Source organism: Apostichopus japonicus, chromosome 4, assembly GCF_037975245.1.
Source record: "Apostichopus japonicus isolate 1M-3 chromosome 4, ASM3797524v1, whole genome shotgun sequence".
Taxonomy (NCBI): Eukaryota; Metazoa; Echinodermata; class Holothuroidea; order Aspidochirotida; family Stichopodidae; genus Apostichopus; species Apostichopus japonicus.
The window spans coordinates 5,480,072-5,498,115 of NC_092564.1; the positions used below are offsets into that span (position 1 = coordinate 5,480,072).

The 18,044-nt window shown below is 41.3% G+C and overlaps 1 protein-coding gene across 1 annotated transcript in view; it reads right to left on the minus strand.

Annotated features, from left to right (window-relative positions):
- Positions 1–5,580: 5,580 nt before the first annotated feature.
- Positions 5,581–18,044, minus strand: part of LOC139966256 (cysteine sulfinic acid decarboxylase-like) — a 34,445-nt gene continuing 21,981 nt past the window's right edge. Inside the window, exons 11-13 of the mRNA XM_071969107.1 lie at positions 17,275–17,326; positions 7,815–7,904; positions 5,581–7,354 (exon numbers count right to left, since the gene is read on the minus strand). Coding sequence (XP_071825208.1) covers positions 7,175–7,354; positions 7,815–7,904; positions 17,275–17,326 — 322 coding nt within the window. The 3' untranslated portion in view covers positions 5,581–7,174. The remainder of the gene's footprint in view (positions 7,355–7,814; positions 7,905–17,274; positions 17,327–18,044) is intronic.

Genomic DNA, 18,044 nt, shown 5'->3' on the forward strand with positions numbered 1-18,044 from the left:
GCGCCTCACCCCTACCCCTTACACCGACAACTCCATTTTTGACGTTTCCATTTTTCCTCTCTCACTAATGTATCTATATAAATACTATATATGGTCTATCATAACGCGTGTGTGTGTATGGACGCCTTAAACAATTGTACAATTGTGCTATATGGAACCAACTGTGCACTGGTCTTGAACTCGACCGAGTCGTCGGGGTACATGACGCATTTCGGGGAGGGGGCGACCGCCCCCCCCCCGAGCAAATTTTCTTTATGACATCGCTAGTAATTTCAAAATAGACAATGCTTAGATGCAACTTACAAGGCCTGGGAAGTGTCATTTCCAGCGATCTGGGAGGCATTTTCGGCCAAAATTTTTCTTGTACGCTTCGCGCCAACTCATGGTGGCGCTTCGCTTAGATAGTTTGCCCCTCCCTTGGCAATTACTCGCTACACGCCTGTTCGAATTTGTAAAGCAAAGAGCAGATATAACATCATATCAGTGAGCATTGAAATGCATGTTCCACGCTGAACAGCCTCAAAAACTGTCTATGTGTGTAGTTAAAGGCGTAGGAGCCCAATTGGATTTGGGGGCTGTAATGACTTGCCCGAAAAAAAAGCCAAAATTTTCCGCGCAAGAAGCGCGCGTTCAACATATCGATGCCAGTATCATATAAGCAAGCATCGGTCATTACAGTGCATGGCATCGTGTACCGCACGGTCCGTCAAAGTTGCACGGTATACCGCTGGATGCTATGTAAACAACCAAATGTCTTATGTAGATGGAGAAAAATCATACAGATCCATTTATGTCAAAACTTTCTTTTACAGTAGTAATGTCGGCCAAGCTTACAACTTTATTTTAATTACCAAGGAGATCATTTTTAAGCTATTCATTGCTATTTATTTTTCTTTCAGTAGGTGCCCGAAAAAGATGGGGAAAAATTTGGTTGCGGGGGGGGGGAGGGGGGCTGCAGCCACCGCCTTCTACGGGACCTACGCCTATGTGTGTAGTGTTCGGTTTCGATATACCTCATATCGGAAATATCTCCTATTTTTCATTTCCTTCAACCAAGTTTTATAATAGCCATTATAAGAGGTTGCAATATTTCTACACCAAGAAATTAACTGTGTCGGAATTTTCCAAAATTTCCTCACCAACATTCTTCATCATACTTTCCTCTACTCGTGCAACTTTGACCTGTCTGTTAGGGGATCAAGGAGGCTTTTCTATATTGCTTGTACCATAGATTGAATTTTCTGCAACATTATGGGTATGTTTTCAAGTGATTTTATTCACGAGAAATGGGAATTTTCAAATTCTCAACAAATAATCGGCTTAAAACCTTCAAAAGTGGGGCTTTCGGATATTGTGGGCCGTGACGTAGAATCGCCTACAAAAGCAATGATCCATAGGACATGCAATCAGGTCGAACATGATGTGTGACAGGTGACAATCTTCAAAAAGGTTATGGATGGAAAAAAACTTTTGGGAAATACTTGGTTCTCAGGCAACAAGTGTACATCTGGTTGCTCATATTCAAGGCCGAGAAGTGCTATTTCCGGTGATCTGGGGGGTATCAAAACCAGAAATTTTCTTGTACGCTGCGCACCAACCGATGGTGGCGCTCCGCTTAGATAGTACTTCGCGCCCCCCGGGTTAGAAAATCCTGGATACGTGCCTGGTATATAGGACACAGAGGGTGGCTCTGCTTCTTCATGGCAGGACTTGGCAGGACTAATGAGGTTCCACAACGGAGGATCTGTTTTGGGTCCCTTGTTGTTTGTTGCTTATATAAATGACATCGACGGAATTATTTTGTTTTGTGTACAGCCAAGAAGTTTGCTGACGACACCAAACTGTATTCTGAAGTCTCTTCCAAAAAACGATTCTGAGAAATTTCAAGTGGATTTCGATAAGTTTTTTAATAGTGATAAGTGCAAGGTGATACATATTGGTATTCGAGTAACCAAAAGTTTACGTACCCTCTTAATGGTGAGGAGTTGTAGGAGGTTTTTTTGAAAGAGACCTGTATCTACATTGACTCATCTCTGCAACCTTCTAAACATTGTATCGAAATTTAACTGCTAAAGGTTTTAGGTGTGACCAAGAGGACATTGTTGTAGGCTTTATAAGCAGTTGGTTAGGCCTCATCTGGAGTAGGCTATGCTGTGCATGCTTGGAACCCATATTTGCTAAGGCCTAAGGAAGTACCTGAGAAGGTCCAGAGGAGGGCTACTAGGATGATTATAGTTCCTTAAAGGGTGTTCCTAATTAAAGGCGGTTACAGCTGCTGAATCTCACCACACTGGAGCTTAGGAGCTTACGTGGTGACTTGATTCAGGTTTTTCAAGATTGTTTATGGTTTTGACAATTTATCCTTCACTGACTTAATTTTTCATGTTTGCTAATAGTAATTGTACCAGGGGTCATTGTCTTAAACTCCAGAAGTTACAAAGTAGAATTAATTTTCGTCATAGGCTAACTTTTTTTTAATAGGGTTGTGATTGAGTGGAATGGTTTGCCTGAGAAAGTTGTACTTGCAAGTAGCGTGAATGGGTTTAAGAATGCTTTGGACAAGCACTTTTAGCATTGTAATCGGGTCTGATAGTTTTTGTCTTCTGTTTTCTTCTCTCCAATAGGGTCCTTGATAGGTACTTGAGTGTCCTTCCCTGATCCTCCCCCCCCCCCTACTAAACTATGTTCCCCTACCCCATTGTCAGTCGGCGGGGAAAATGTTCAGTCAGGGGCTTTTATACATTAGGTCGGGAAGAATTAAGGACACTACTTGAGGAAACACCACTTCTCCTTTCAACCTCACACTAAAAGTCGAGTAGGCCGCTACTGATTAGCACAACCTTGCGGGGGTTTTTTTGGACCTAATTTATACACTTTTATTATTACTTTTCTGGCCGGGGGGGGGGGGCAACGATCCCAGGATCTTAATAAAATCCTTGATTCGCCTCTGACCCTTCCATAACATGTTCGTGACCGCCCTTACCTAAACTCAGATCGACGGGAGGACATTTTGACTAGGATAATATGTCGCTATGACGATAATCATTAATGATGTCTCACAATTTGCCGGTGTCTCCAAGAACTGGATGCCTTTATTACACATTAAACATACAATAACACACAAAACAAATAAAGTATTTTAAACAATAGAAAGCCGGATCACGGTTTAACTGTCAATCGTCACTTTATTTAAATATATATGATTCTTAAAACAGCCTGAGGAAATATTAATTAGCAGGTTTTTCTGTACACTACAACTCTCATAGAGAATATTGCTATGACCACGGAAATATTAAATGACGTTTATTACTATATTAATTCATATATAACAAACCGATGGACTTATTGCTATATACTATCGAAATACACTAATGATTGTAACATATATCAACAGTAATTATTGTGACCAGTTTCCTGGTATACATTTGAGAATATCTTCCAATTGGCCTATATTTTATAATACACACACGCAAAGTCGTATACACTAACAACATTTAAACTTGTTTTCACAAATGTAGTTAAAATGAAGACATTTAGAGCACCATTTTGCATGATTTATTAGCCCCCTTGATCACCTTAAAATAAGTTATCAAAGGAGAATGGAAATCCCTTCCCTTAGAGACCCTCCCCCAAGATGTATCGACCCAATATTTGTGCACCGAAATCTGGCTATATGGGCCTCAATCGGATCATATTTGATTAGTTCAGACCAAATCAGTTAGAATAAGTCTACAAATAAATACTTAACATTCATTTTCCTTAATTTTATTACCTAAAACCATTGGCGTAGCTAAGGGGATGGGAAAAGGCCCCCAAATATTTTTTGCTTGGCCCAAAAAAATTGTCAGAGAATGTTCTTTTTTCTTCAAGAAAAGTCATCTAAGATAGAGCATTGACACGTAAACCAGAAAACTTGACCCACTCTCAGTTTCCTTACAACATTTGAATTATATCCTGGGTGCGATGATTTACTCTGTAATATTACCACGCATATAGGTTGGCAGCTTATAAGTGGCCCAATATTTGTTAGTGTAATGTTATAGTATGGAATATCTCCTTTAATCCATATTGTTGTACCATGCATTTACACATATTCCACAGATTTTCGCTGCATCCATGGAAGATGTTTACTCCAGTTTCTCACGCTCGATTATTAAGAACAACTTCAGAAATTGCATCTTATACATGAAATAAATTAAACCTTTTCAGAATGCCAATGAGACGCAGATAACAGATGTCTATGCTTGTCCAGACAAACACACACGTTAGCGGAGCTTGCTTTGAACTTTCTTGGCTTCCCTTCTGATTGGCTCGTTTTAGCAATGTGATTATTAAAAGTAATATTTAAAGGGGTGTTCGTACTTTCACCAATCATCAGTTTATGTACAACATCCAATCATAGTAGTACCCCTTAAACTAAAATTTTAGGGCGACATGTTGTCCCTCCCCCAGATCAGGGTTGGTATATTTGCTCTTTTAATAGCCATACACAATCTGAAAAAAAATTGCTATTTTGTGAGACTTATTTGTCCTTACAAAAAAATCAGTCGGCTTATTCTGATATTTTGCCATTTTGAGGGGAGGGGAAGAGGGCGTGCGACTGGTATGTCTTTAATAATTTTAACGGCAATTTCCAACATTTTCGCAAATATATCAAAAATAAAGCTATGCAATATATTTAATTTTCAAACATACGATTACTGTATTCATGTTAAAATTATTAAAAAATATAAACAAATTCTTCGGCTGTTCATAACATGTAGCCGCTGACAGGAAGGTCTATTAGTCCTCAATGCCCGATTCCTTCGGAAATAGCATTTTCTGCGCAGACTGAGTTTGGCTTTTTATTCTGGGGCTCCGTGTGGCCTTTTTCTTTCAAGGTGATTTGACTTTTAAACTGTTGCGACGATCTATCAACAATGGGCGAGGGTTGTCAAATCTGGACTTGTACTCTAATCAGAAGGGTCTCATAATCATTATTTTAATTTATTGACATTGCAAGTTTCTTGTGGTTAAACTAAACTATTGTTTATATCCTGATTCAACAACTAATATGAGCAGAAGAAGAGCATAAGTTACCCAAAAAAATAATCGATATGAAGTTTTAATCGTTTATTTGGTGTGATTATCACCAACTGGTAATTTGTAGGCTCCATATACCCTAATTTTCAATCATCACCCTCCCCCCCCCTTATACCCTAACTTTCAATCATCAACCCCCCCCCCCCCCTCCCCACTAAGATCGGTATTCCCCGTAAAACATATATTACATGTTTCGTATATTGCTTAAGTTAAAACCTGTTGAATGGGTTCGTTTAATATTTTGAAAATATTTTGGTTATACCATATCGACATTTGCTCTAAAGAAAAATATCAATATTTTTCGATGGCAATGCAACATTATTAATTGTATCAATTCACAACAAGTCAGTTAAATAAAGTTTACATTCATTTGTCCTCCTCTCTAAATATCATCATTAAACGTTACACCTAGTTTATTGAAGCAGCATTCAGATCTAGAATGGGTGTGCACCCCTACCCTACCCCCCCCCCCCACACACACATGCCCCCTCCCCCAAAGTAGTTATTAGCACAAACGGGAGTTGTGACCTTATTAAATATCTCATTTATTGTCTAAATATGCCCCAGAATGCACCATTTCACGCCATAACGTTTAATTTTCCGTGCAGGGGGAGGGGGAGGGGATCCCTGACCGCCCTACATGGGAGTAGACTTCAACGACCTTATGGTCACCACACCATCCTGTCTAGAATCATGGATCCTCCCAGATCCTTACTGCCTCTACGTGAGTTGATTTGGATCAACTTTCTGATGTCTCGATTCCTCAGACAATCCCGATATAAACTAGGCTGGTAGGAATGTTTGGGAGCAGTGAGAGATCAGCCGATTCACATGATGCCAGTATACAATACTATTGTACTGTGATATTACTAAACTTAACAGTATAATTATTATCATAATATATCATAGTACGCGTGTAATACTATATGTAACAATATTATTTGTGGATGTTTTATATAATATTATAATGATACAATAATATTCTATGATAATATGTAAACCGTGTGACGTACGAGATTTTATCTCCGATGATATATTTCTCAGTAAACGTCAAATGAAAGTGAATGTTGTACATACATCTGTTTTGAAATACCATACAAAATGCCGTTCACTAACTTAAACTTGCACGTTTCATTTCAAGAAACGAAATAAAAGTCAATAGGTTGAAAATGTTCCTATTTTCTTTGTACAAGCATGTGCTCAGTGAAACTTATTTAAAAAAAAGTCTTGGCGACGAAATGTTGAAAACAAAAAACCCATAGACTTCATTTTTACGAGGTAGCTTAGTTTGCTGAATAGTAATTTTATATGGACTAATACTTATGGTTGGCTCTAACTCTCAAATAAAATATATATTTCAACCGTGCTTGTGAAGAAAGGCAAAGACCTTCTTTTTGACATTCCTAATCCTCGTGACATTGTTAGTACTGACAATTTGTAAAGCAATTGACCATTTTAAAAGAAGAATTCCAAAACTTGAGCCAAGCATCAGAAGGCATGACTAAAGAAGAAGGGGTGATGGAGCTTAAGCACAAGGGCTCGAAGTCAAATAGGGGGGGGGGGGGGGGCACGAGTTAAAAGGAATATTGTTTTCTCAATTTCATAATATACCGAAGGAAAAAATCAAGAATGGGGCCGGTAGAATGTTATTCTTTCCGGAGTCCAAACATGGCTTTCAAAGCCTCTTACTATAGCAGTATTTACAGTCACCCTTGATACAAGGTCTCGTTATGTTAACACGGAATATTGTAAATCGAAGCTAGTCCGATATCCTGCATTCGTAGTTCGCTTTCCATGAGTGGAACGCAAAAGCACCATATATGTTCAAAGATGATGTAACAGATACATTTCTACATACGAGGTACATACACGCAAAGATGTTGCAAGAATACACTAAACTGTACTTTATTTACACTATGCGGGTGTGTGGAATCTAGAGATGGTGAACCGACGATTTAATAACTTGACACTAAGATGTTATACGACTTTGTAAAGCATCGCTTAAAGTTATTAAATCATACAATACGTTATATTTAGCGCGGAAACAACGTATATGTTTACGTCACTGTTTCCGTTCCATAAACAGACGCCCTTACACAACCACGGTCTTCCCGAGTTGCTCTATTTTATCGATGACGTAATCCATATGTCTCTCATACAGAAAGCTGTGGATAACCACCATTCTGAAGAAGTTAACCTTGTCTTTGTGAGGTTGGTAAGTAATCATGATGCTGCCCTCACTAACCATCTTCGATTTGATTATTGGAGCGACCTGCCAAAGAAGACGAGGGGAAACAACTAATTTAACAACAAAAAAAGGTCGCAGGAATGTCTAGCACATTCTTCGCATGAAAGGCGTCCTGGACTTTGAAAAGGGGGCTGAGACGAACTTTGCCTAATACCCACCCCCAAATGTACACAAGTACGATGCATGCGACTCCCCCCCCCCCCCCAACCGACTGTATGTACGTTCTTCTTTGTAACGGGGGGGGGGACCTAGCACATACAGAAGGAAGGGCAATATTGTAAAAAAGAGCATGTGTCATTGTCTGCATGCTAGATATAACGATTTCTTGCTCAATTTTAGTATACTACTAAAAATAAAAACAATTGCAGTGTCTGATATGTAGAGACGGAACAAGCTAGCAATATTGACAGTAGACTAATGAATTCAATTGAATTAAACTGGAGACTACATTGGGGGGGGGGTGGAGTTATAGCTTACAACCTACCTTTGATAACCTTTGGTAATAATCCGTATCATTTTCATGACCTCGTAGACATGGCGGTACGAACCAGAAGCAGACATTGGTACATTCAGGCTAAAATTAGAGAAAAAGTATTACAAAATAGAAGCTAATAAACGGGAATTTATTATTCGATTTCTGTATTTGCATGTGGTGGGCAGGACGTGGAGGAAGGGGGGGGGGGGTCTGCTAGCATTTACATAAACATATGTTTGCAGTTCCAACATCAGGATATTATTCAATATTAAAGGAAATAATTTTGGTTGGAAGCTTGGAGACAAATATTTGGAATTTCAAATATTACTTTAGCAAGATTCACTGCTTCCACTAACTTCTTGTTAGTCACCCTAATTGATTTCTCTCATTGGAGGCAAGAGTCAGTGTCGTATACAGCATTTTGCATGAGGAGAAGGTTGGGAGGTCCGAAATTCTCCCCGATGAGGATGTGCAGGTTAGGATTGGATAGTTCCAAAGGACTATAGCGTACTATATTTGTTAGGAACATGATTTAAACAAAACAGAGGCCCCTATAAATTTTTATTAAGTTACCTTCACAGATAGTGGTACAGCCATTCAGAGGTTAGGGGAAAATGACCTGTCAGTGGCACATTGATATACCATATGACATTGTGTTGCTGTACTATTCATTTTGCTCTGAGTTTTGTTCCTTTCTACCCCTCAGGTATGTTCTTTTTACTTTATTGTACTTATTACTCTTATCTTTAATAGTTAAAGAATCTAACTGATGTATTCTTATTATTATTCATGGTAACATTCAATAGAAATGTCAAGATATTGAAGTGCACCTTTTTATCAGTGCTAGTAGTTTCATATGTTCTTAATATAGCCTTAAGCTGTATGTTACCTGTATGGTACATTGTTATTTGATATGGTGAAGCCACTGCAGCTACGCCCAGGAACGAGGTGGTTCCATGGTGTCAAATTACTTAGCAGGTATAACCTGTGCTGCATAGGCTAATTAGATGGATTGTTCTATTGGAAGATGGGTTGAGTAAAGTAGCTACACAGCAAGCTGCATAGGGTAGACCCCCTACAGAGGTCTGGGTGCACAGGATTGGTGGAACTGTTTAGGTTACCATGGCAATCCTATACCAGGTAGAGATATTGTTCTTATTAGCTGTATACTGCCTGTGCAGTGGTAGTGTGTGGGTACAACTATATTGGAACCTTTGTTTTAATAATAAGTCGTGAGCTAGCTCCCTAGTTCATGCAGGGAAATGTTGCTAGTCTAGGGGTGCACAGAGGATTAAGATGTAGAATAAATATTAGCACTTCTGTGTGCAGCTGTGTGGGTCATGTCAGTTAGTTTGGTGGATATGTTTGTTGGTCTATGCGTGAGTGTGTGTTATCTGTAGATTGATTAGGTTTATCTGTTATCAATAAATTCATGATGTTCACTGAGGTTGATATGATATAACAGAGAGCTGTAAAGGACAATTATGTTCTAGATTAAAGGGTTGTAAATACACATTGATATACCATATGACATTGTGTTGCTGTACTATTCATTTTGCTCTGAGTTTTGTTCCTTTCTACCCCTCAGGTGGCCTATATATTGGCTCATACCTAGGTCACCCGAATCCCCGGGGTAACAATTTGGAGGCACCACCCGGATAAAAACTCATGGCATACTGAGGAGCAGGATTAAGGTTGCTCACCCAGAAAGATGGCGACGGTTGACGAGCTTCTTTGCGAGATCCAGACTAAGCTGCATCTTTGCACGGTAGACCAGCTGGAGAGTGTGGGTCTGGGAATCGCCCTTCCCGAGACTGACCGTATCAAGGCAAAGACGAAGGGTCGAACCGGTCTTCTGGGATTAATCAACCGTTACCTGAGCAGTGAGGAGCTGGAGGAGTCCGATGACCAGGGCCTTGGAAAGTTGAAGGAGTTGAGAGAAGTCTTGCTAGGGGAGATACCAGAGAAAGTTGATGACAAGTCAAGCCAAAAGGTGGGTACACCTGAGCCCCCATCGGACCCGACAAGTACCAAAGTGTTACAACACCACAGAGAGTACATCCGCCGCGACTTTAAGATCTCCGGGCAGATTGCTGGAAGTCAGCAGAAGGATGGGCTGGGTTTCACCAGTCTTATCCACCAGATAGAAGCTGGACTCCGGAAGGGATACCCAGAGGAAGAAGTGGTTGAGGCAGTTATTAGAGCTACCAACCCAGGCCTGAATCTCCGTGGATATCTGGAAAGCAAGACGGATATAACCTTACCGAAGCTTCGTCGGATCCTGCGGTCACATTACCAAGAAAAGGGAGCCACAGAGCTGTACCACGAGCTAAGCAGCCTCACACAAGCACCCAAAGAGACGCCGCAGGAATTCCTTGTTAGGGCCCTTAGTATTCGGCAGCGGGTTTTATTCGCCTCGAAAGAGAGTGAGACCAACCAGCGATACGAGGAGCCGTTAGTGCAGGCCATGTTTCTACATGCAGTCTCGACTGGCCTGACAAGTGAGTCGATTCGGGCCGACCTGAAGCCTTCCCTAGAGAATACATGCATCTCTGATGAGCTCCTCTTGGAGAAACTTAACAAGAGCGCCAGTAGTGAGACGGAGCGGTTGAAGAAGCAGACGAAAACAAGATCTTACCAGGCAGCTCATGCTATTGAGGCAACCTCAAAAAAGGTAACAAAAAGGGAAACACCGCCTACCCCCCTTGAGGAATCCCTAAATGGTTTAAGGGTGGATATTGAGGGCCTGAAAGAGCTGAAAATACAGGTAGCCCAAATCCAGGAATCCTTAAGCAGAGACAGGCCTGTTAGTTATAAAGGGAAAAGGGGCTGTCCTAAGTGTAGATCAGAAAATGTGGGTGATCGGTGTAACCACTGCTTCCGATGTGGAAGTGGTGAGCACTATGCAAGAGGGTGTCGACAAAGGCCACCGGGAAACGAGAGAGGGTCACTTCTAAGGGACGAGGGGGGACCCCAACAGTAGAAAAGTCATTTGGTCATAGACAAAAGAGTCCCAAGCAACCTCCCACTGCACCACCCCACCTGTCCCTTAAAAAGTTTAAGAAACTCATAGGATTGGTTGGTAAGAGGTGTATTGTGAGGGCCTCCCTCAATGGGTTACCAATGGATGTGTTGTGGGACACAGGTTCCCAGGTGTCAATAATCCAAAAGGATTGGATTCAGAAGAATATGCCAGGGGTCATAGTCAGACCCGTGGAGGAACTCCTGGATGGTCTTCACCTGGACCTTACCGCCACAAACGGGATAGAGGTACCATATGATGGGTGGGTTGCAGTAAGTCTTAAAGTGGGCACTATAGGTGAAATAGAGGTACCCATGTTGGTCTACTCAGGGGATATGGATAACCCACTTGTGGGCTACAACGTTATCGCCCACATACTGAATGGCACAGGGGGTTCAGAGTTTAGTGAAGATGATCTTCATTCTGCATTCCCTGGGAAAGGGAAAAGTACCCTAACAGCAATGGTTAAGGTTGTAAAAGAAATCGATAGTGTTATCCTGGCCAGTGTCAGATCGCCCCCTCGTAATCAGATATTAAGAAGTGGCCAGACTCATTTCATCGAATGTAGAGTATATGTGGGAGAGGTCAAGGGACCTATTGACTGTCTATTTGAGCCCAATCAAATGTCCTTGCCAGAAGGGTTGAATGTACAAGCAACCACTGTGTGGATGACAAGGGGGCCAGTAGTCCATGTTAATGTACCCATGTTTAATAACACTAACCATGATCTTCTTCTTTCAAAGCGGACTTCCCTCGGGACATTGGAACAAGTGACTTCAGTACTTCCCTTACCTCAAGTACTCTGCAAGACTAGTGTAGACCAAACTGCAACAGCAAACTCTACATATGTAAATTGTGATATAGAGACTGACAGAACTAAACCACCTGACGAAAGACAGGACCGTGACTGGTGCCCTCCAGTTGACCTATCTGACCTGACTCCTGACCAGAGACAACTTGCAACTAAAATGTTGTTAGAAGAATCATCAGCATTCTCCAGGGATGATATGGATACTGGTGACTGCCCAGATTTGCAGATGAAAATCCAGCTGAAGGACGAAACACCTGTTCAGAAGGGATACATCAGCATTCCCCGACCACTTTACAAGGAAGTCAAAGAATACTTAGAGGATCTCATCAGACGTGGTTGGGTGAGTAAGTCTAAATCTAATTATTCCTCCCCGGTAGTGTGTGTGCGAAAGCGTGATGGCTCACTTCGTCTGTGCGTTGATTTTAGAGCACTCAACGAGAAAACAGTGGATGATCGACAACCAATCCCCAAAATCCAAGATCTGCTAGATGGCCTGAAAGGGAACACATGGTTCAGTACCCTAGATCAGGGTAAAGCGTACCATCAAGGGTATATGTCTCCAGAAAGTCAGCATCTCACCTCGTTTATTACTCCCTGGGGATTACATGAGTGGCAAAGAATCCCCTTTGGGCTGAAAAATGCCCCAGCAGAGTTTCAACGGTACATGGAAGGATGCTTGCACGATCTTAACAACGAGATATGTGTGGTCTACCTTGATGATATCCTTGTTTACGGTTCTACATTTAGCAACCATGTGGAACGCCTTCGGAGAGTTTTACAAAGATTACAAAAGCATGGCATTAAGCTGAAACCCAAGAAGTGTGAGTTGTTCAAGAGAAAGGTAAGGTACCTAGGGAGGTTGGTAACTGGCGAAGGGTACGGAATGGACCCTGCTGACAAAGAACCAGTCCTGTTATTGAAGAACAAGACACCAACAACCGTTGGAGAACTTCGAAAGATTTTGGGCTTCATTGGATATTACAGGAACTATATCCAGAACTTCTCCATCATAGCGAAGCCGCTGTACGGGTTGCTAGGAACTCAGCAGAAAAAGTTCAAGACAAAGGGTAAACAGGAGTCGAGGTCTGGTAAGGGGAATACTCGTGATTCTAAAGAAAAGATAGTGTGGACCCCCGAACACCATGCGATTTTGTGTGACCTTGTTGATCGCCTGACAGTTCACCCTGTTATGGCCTATCCAGATTTTTCTCAACCGTATGTTCTCCACACTGATGCTTCTGGTGACGGTCTTGGTGCAGTCTTGTACCAACATTTGGAGGGGAAATTGAGAGTCATAGCATTTGCTTCACGCACGTTAACGCCCCCAGAACAGAATTATCACTCCAGTAAGTTGGAATTCCTTGCTCTCAAATGGGCGGTGACAGAACGCTTCCGTGACTACCTTCAGTATGCAAATCATTTTGTGGTATTCACTGACAACAATCCCCTGACATACGTAATGACTACTGCCCGTCTGAATGCCACAGGCCAGAGGTGGGTATCAGAGTTGGCTAGTTTTCGATTTGAAATTAGATACCGCCCTGGTAAGGAAAACGTAGATGCAGATGTGTTATCAAGGATGCCGATACCTGACAAGTTGGAAAACTATATCAACGAATTCACAGAGAAGATCCCGAGTACTGCAATAACAGCCACAGCTGAATACGTCCAAGGCACATGTTGCGGAGAAGTGGCATGCATCGATGTGACAACAGTGAACAGCAACAGTTGCGACATACTAGGAACATCACCCACATCTACAATCTCGCCTATCGACCCACGGGAGCTTAAAGAAGCCCAAGAGAATGACTTGGTTCTTGGTAGAGTTATGCAAATGAAGAAAACCGGAAAGAGACCATCTCCACAGGAGCGGAAAAATGAGACTAAGAACGTACAGGTTCTGCTAAACCAGTGGAACAAACTAGAGTTTGATGATAAGGGACTACTTTGTAGATGCACTGTCAACAGAAAACAGCTACTCCTCCCGACCAAGTTTAAGGACACGGTATTGAAGGGGCTCCACAACGACATGGGTCATATTGGTGTAGAAAGAACCCTTGACCTAATACGACAACGGTTCTATTGGGCATACATGGCAAAAGAGGTGGAAATGTACATCACCAAGCAGTGTCATTGTGTAGTTCAGAAGAAACCTACTCGAAATATTAGAGCACCTTTAATACCAATACACACGACAGAACCTTTCGAGATGGTATCAATAGACTACTTACACCTGGAAAAGTGTAAGGGTGGGTACGAATATATCCTCGTGGTAGTTGACCATTTCACTAGGTTCGCACAAGCTTACCCTACCAAGAACAAATCGGCACATGCTGCAGCAGAACGGTTGTTTAATGATTTCTTCCTGAGATTTGGCTTTCCGAAGAGACTTCACCATGACCAAGGGAGGGAGTTTGAAAACCAACTCTTCACAAAACTCCAGGAATACTGTGGTATTGAGCATTGCAGAACAACCCCATATCATCCCCAGGGGAATGGTCAGGTTGAGAGAATGAACCGGACTATACTCAACATGTTGCGAACGCTGTCAAACCAGCAGAAACTGAACTGGAAGGAACATTTGCCGAGGTGCATGCATGCTTACAACTGTTCAAAGAATGATGCTACTGGATTCTCGCCATTTTTCCTCATGTTCGGGCGTTCACCACGACTCCCTGTTGATATTTTGTTTAATTTGGAAAGTGAGAACGAGGACATTGATCACAGAACATTTGCGGATAAATGGCGTTGTCAAATGCAGGAAGCGTATAGTATTGCCAATAGGCACACCGACAAGGCTTCAGCTGCTGCGAAGGAAAGGTATGACAGAAAGACTCACTACACCCAATTAAGCCCTGGTGACCGTGTTCTTGTGAAGAACCTTGTCCGACAAGCAGGCCCTGATAAGCTTCGATCTTACTGGGAAGACACCGTCTATAGGGTTGTGAAACAGATCAATCCTGACATACCCGTGTTTGAAGTGATTACAGATAATTCTAAGAAGCAGAAACGTGTTCTGCATCGCAACTTGTTATTAGCATGCGATGCACTGCCTCTAGATGAGACACAGATGATCCATGGGAAGCCCCCACGCCAGCGAAAGAAAACACGAACTGCAACCCAGGCAGGTGGTGATGTAGATGGGTCAGATGTGAGCGATGACGAGTGGCACACGTATATCACCCGACAGCGTTCAACTGCTCGGACCTCAGCCCCAGCAGAGCAATATGTTAGTGATGGTGCTCCTGACCAGCTACAGAATGTACCGACTCAGACACCAGCGGCTGTGGATGTTTCGCAGAGTCCAGTAAATCAGACACCCCAAACTCCAGAGCAGCCGACACGTCCAGTTGAACCACCCGTGGAAATACCAGAGGAACAGGTACCACAGGAGCGAGTACCAGAGGAACAAGGACGCCCGTCACGAAATAGAAGGCCACCAGATTTCCTGAATTACGGACAACCTGGAGCCCCAACTTGGGTTCAGTCTACCCAGTGTCCATATTCGTCCTATTTACCCCCACCTAACCTTGGACAACCTTACCCTCAGACACAAACTAGACCTTGGTTCCAGCCATGTCCTCCCATGTACGACTACCGACTACAAACGCCAGTGTTTTACCCACAGTTCCAACAACATACTCCTGACTGGACTTTGTACAGACCGACGAATGTTGAAAGAAGTGGATAATGGGTAGTAATAGTTAGTTGTTGTGACTAGACTATATAATAGGTCATGACAGATTCTCATATTTTGTTTTTTGGTATCATCTTGATGATGGTTATTAGCTAGAGATGAGACATCAGTCTCAAATTTATGCAAGTAGTGGTCAGTTGCATGTATAGTAAGTAACTAGTGAGTAGGACCATAAGACCTAAAGGGGTTACCGTCGTGTGCTTTTAGATCAAGTGATCTGTCTAAATAACTCAGTTCTTGGGAGTGCGCATGACCTTGAACTTAAGTGATTTTCTGGTACTTTGTTATTGTTCCACGTGCACTAAACTAACATGTGGGGTTCTGCCCTTAAAAGTACAATGTAAGAGCACATGTAGAGTTCTATTTTATATGTTAAGCAGGTTTAAATGTATTGGTTATATGATAGTTGACGTATGACATTCATTATGTATGAAATGCGAGTCAGGGACGACTTCTTTTGAGAGGGGGAGAGTGTTAGGAACATGATTTAAACAAAACAGAGGCCCCTATAAATTTTTATTAAGTTACCTTCACAGATAGTGGTACAGCCATTCAGAGGTTAGGGGAAAATGACCTGTCAGTGGCACATTGATATACCATATGACATTGTGTTGCTGTACTATTCATTTTGCTCTGAGTTTTGTTCCTTTCTACCCCTCAGGTATGTTCTTTTTACTTTATTGTACTTATTACTCTTATCTTTAATAGTTAAAGGATCTAACTGATGTATTCTTATTATTATTCATGGTAACATTCAATAGAAATGTCAAGATATTGAAGTGCACCTTTTTATCAGTGCTAGTAGTTTCATATGTTCTTAATATAGCCTTAAGCTGTATGTTACCTGTATGGTACATTGTTATTTGATATGGTGAAGCCACTGCAGCTACGCCCAGGAACGAGGTGGTTCCATGGTGTCAAATTACTTAGCAGGTATAACCTGTGCTGCATAGGCTAATTAGATGGATTGTTCTATTGGAAGATGGGTTGAGTAAAGTAGCTACACAGCAAGCTGCATAGGGTAGACCCCCTACAGAGGTCTGGGTGCACAGGATTGGTGGAACTGTTTAGGTTACCATGGCAATCCTATACCAGGTAGAGATATTGTTCTTATTAGCTGTATACTGCCTGTGCAGTGGTAGTGTGTGGGTACAACTATATTGGAACCTTTGTTTTAATAATAAGTCGTGAGCTAGCTCCCTAGTTCATGCAGGGAAATGTTGCTAGTCTAGGGGTGCACAGAGGATTAAGATGTAGAATAAATATTAGCACTTCTGTGTGCAGCTGTGTGGGTCATGTCAGTTAGTTTGGTGGATATGTTTGTTGGTCTATGCGTGAGTGTGTGTTATCTGTAGATTGATTAGGTTTATCTGTTATCAATAAATTCATGATGTTCACTGAGGTTGATATGATATAACAGAGAGCTGTAAAGGACAATTATGTTCTAGATTAAAGGGTTGTAAATACACATTGATATACCATATGACATTGTGTTGCTGTACTATTCATTTTGCTCTGAGTTTTGTTCCTTTCTACCCCTCAGGTGGCCTATATATTGGCTCATACCTAGGTCACCCGAATCCCCGGGGTAACATATTTTAATAAGAATTTTTAATGTTAGGGTCATCGGTGTAGGATGGATGTTGTTAGACTTATAGTAGGCCTAGCCAACATTATGCGAATAAGATTTGTATATAGGGTCACAAATTTATATCGTTATGCATTGACAAAGCTAGTTAGCTGCTAATCGTACTCGCTGCCAAGCGATATTTTTCATTTTGTAGCACTCAGGTCATGAAGCCGGTGGATGTTGACGTGGGTTATGATGATGTAAAATTTAGTATGATTAAACGCAATTTAATGAACTTCATTGAGTGCTACCATTGTAACTATAGCAAATGATTACTTATCATAAAAATCAACTTTTAATTACAACTACCTCCAAGAGTAATTGGAAACCTTCTCGTAGTTTGATTTGTTCAGCTAGGTACCTGCAACAAAAATATAAATTGCTTTTATTTTCACTTCATTTTCATTTATTGAAACCAGTATAAACAGCAAATATTTATATAAAAACAAGCTGAAAGACCTATCAAATATAAAGAAGCAAACAGATTGCGGGGGATAAATAAACAGTTTAGAATATTGCAGTACGATAAATGAAAGAATTCCTGTATAGTTGAATTCTGAATTTTCGGCAAGATATGTGGATTTCTGAGGTTTCTGCTGGACAATGACACGATATAGGCTAAACTAAATAATAACTAAATAAATAATCTAATAATCTTTGCTTAACATCTTCGATATATATGGGGGCTAATTCAGGAGAAAAACCCACCAAGGGATGTTGCTCGATCCACAAGCAATTGACGAATTAACAGAGTAACATCTAACTCAGGACAACCATCATTCATTTTAGGTAAACTTAGTGGGATATATTCACTTACAGAGTTATTGAAACAATCCAAAGTGGTCTGTTTATTCATTCCCTAAATCTCTATCGGTACACATAATGTGGCCGCCATCTTTATTTGGATCTCTTACAGATTAATTTGTTCTATCGAGATCAATTATTTTTTGGCTATGTGAAAACGTTAAATCTTGACGAAAATAATCAAATTTTCGAGTCGCTTTTAACGACGCATCAAAAACACGATATTTATCGAGTTGGACATTTGTTAAGCTTAATCCAACGCAGCAACTCGACAA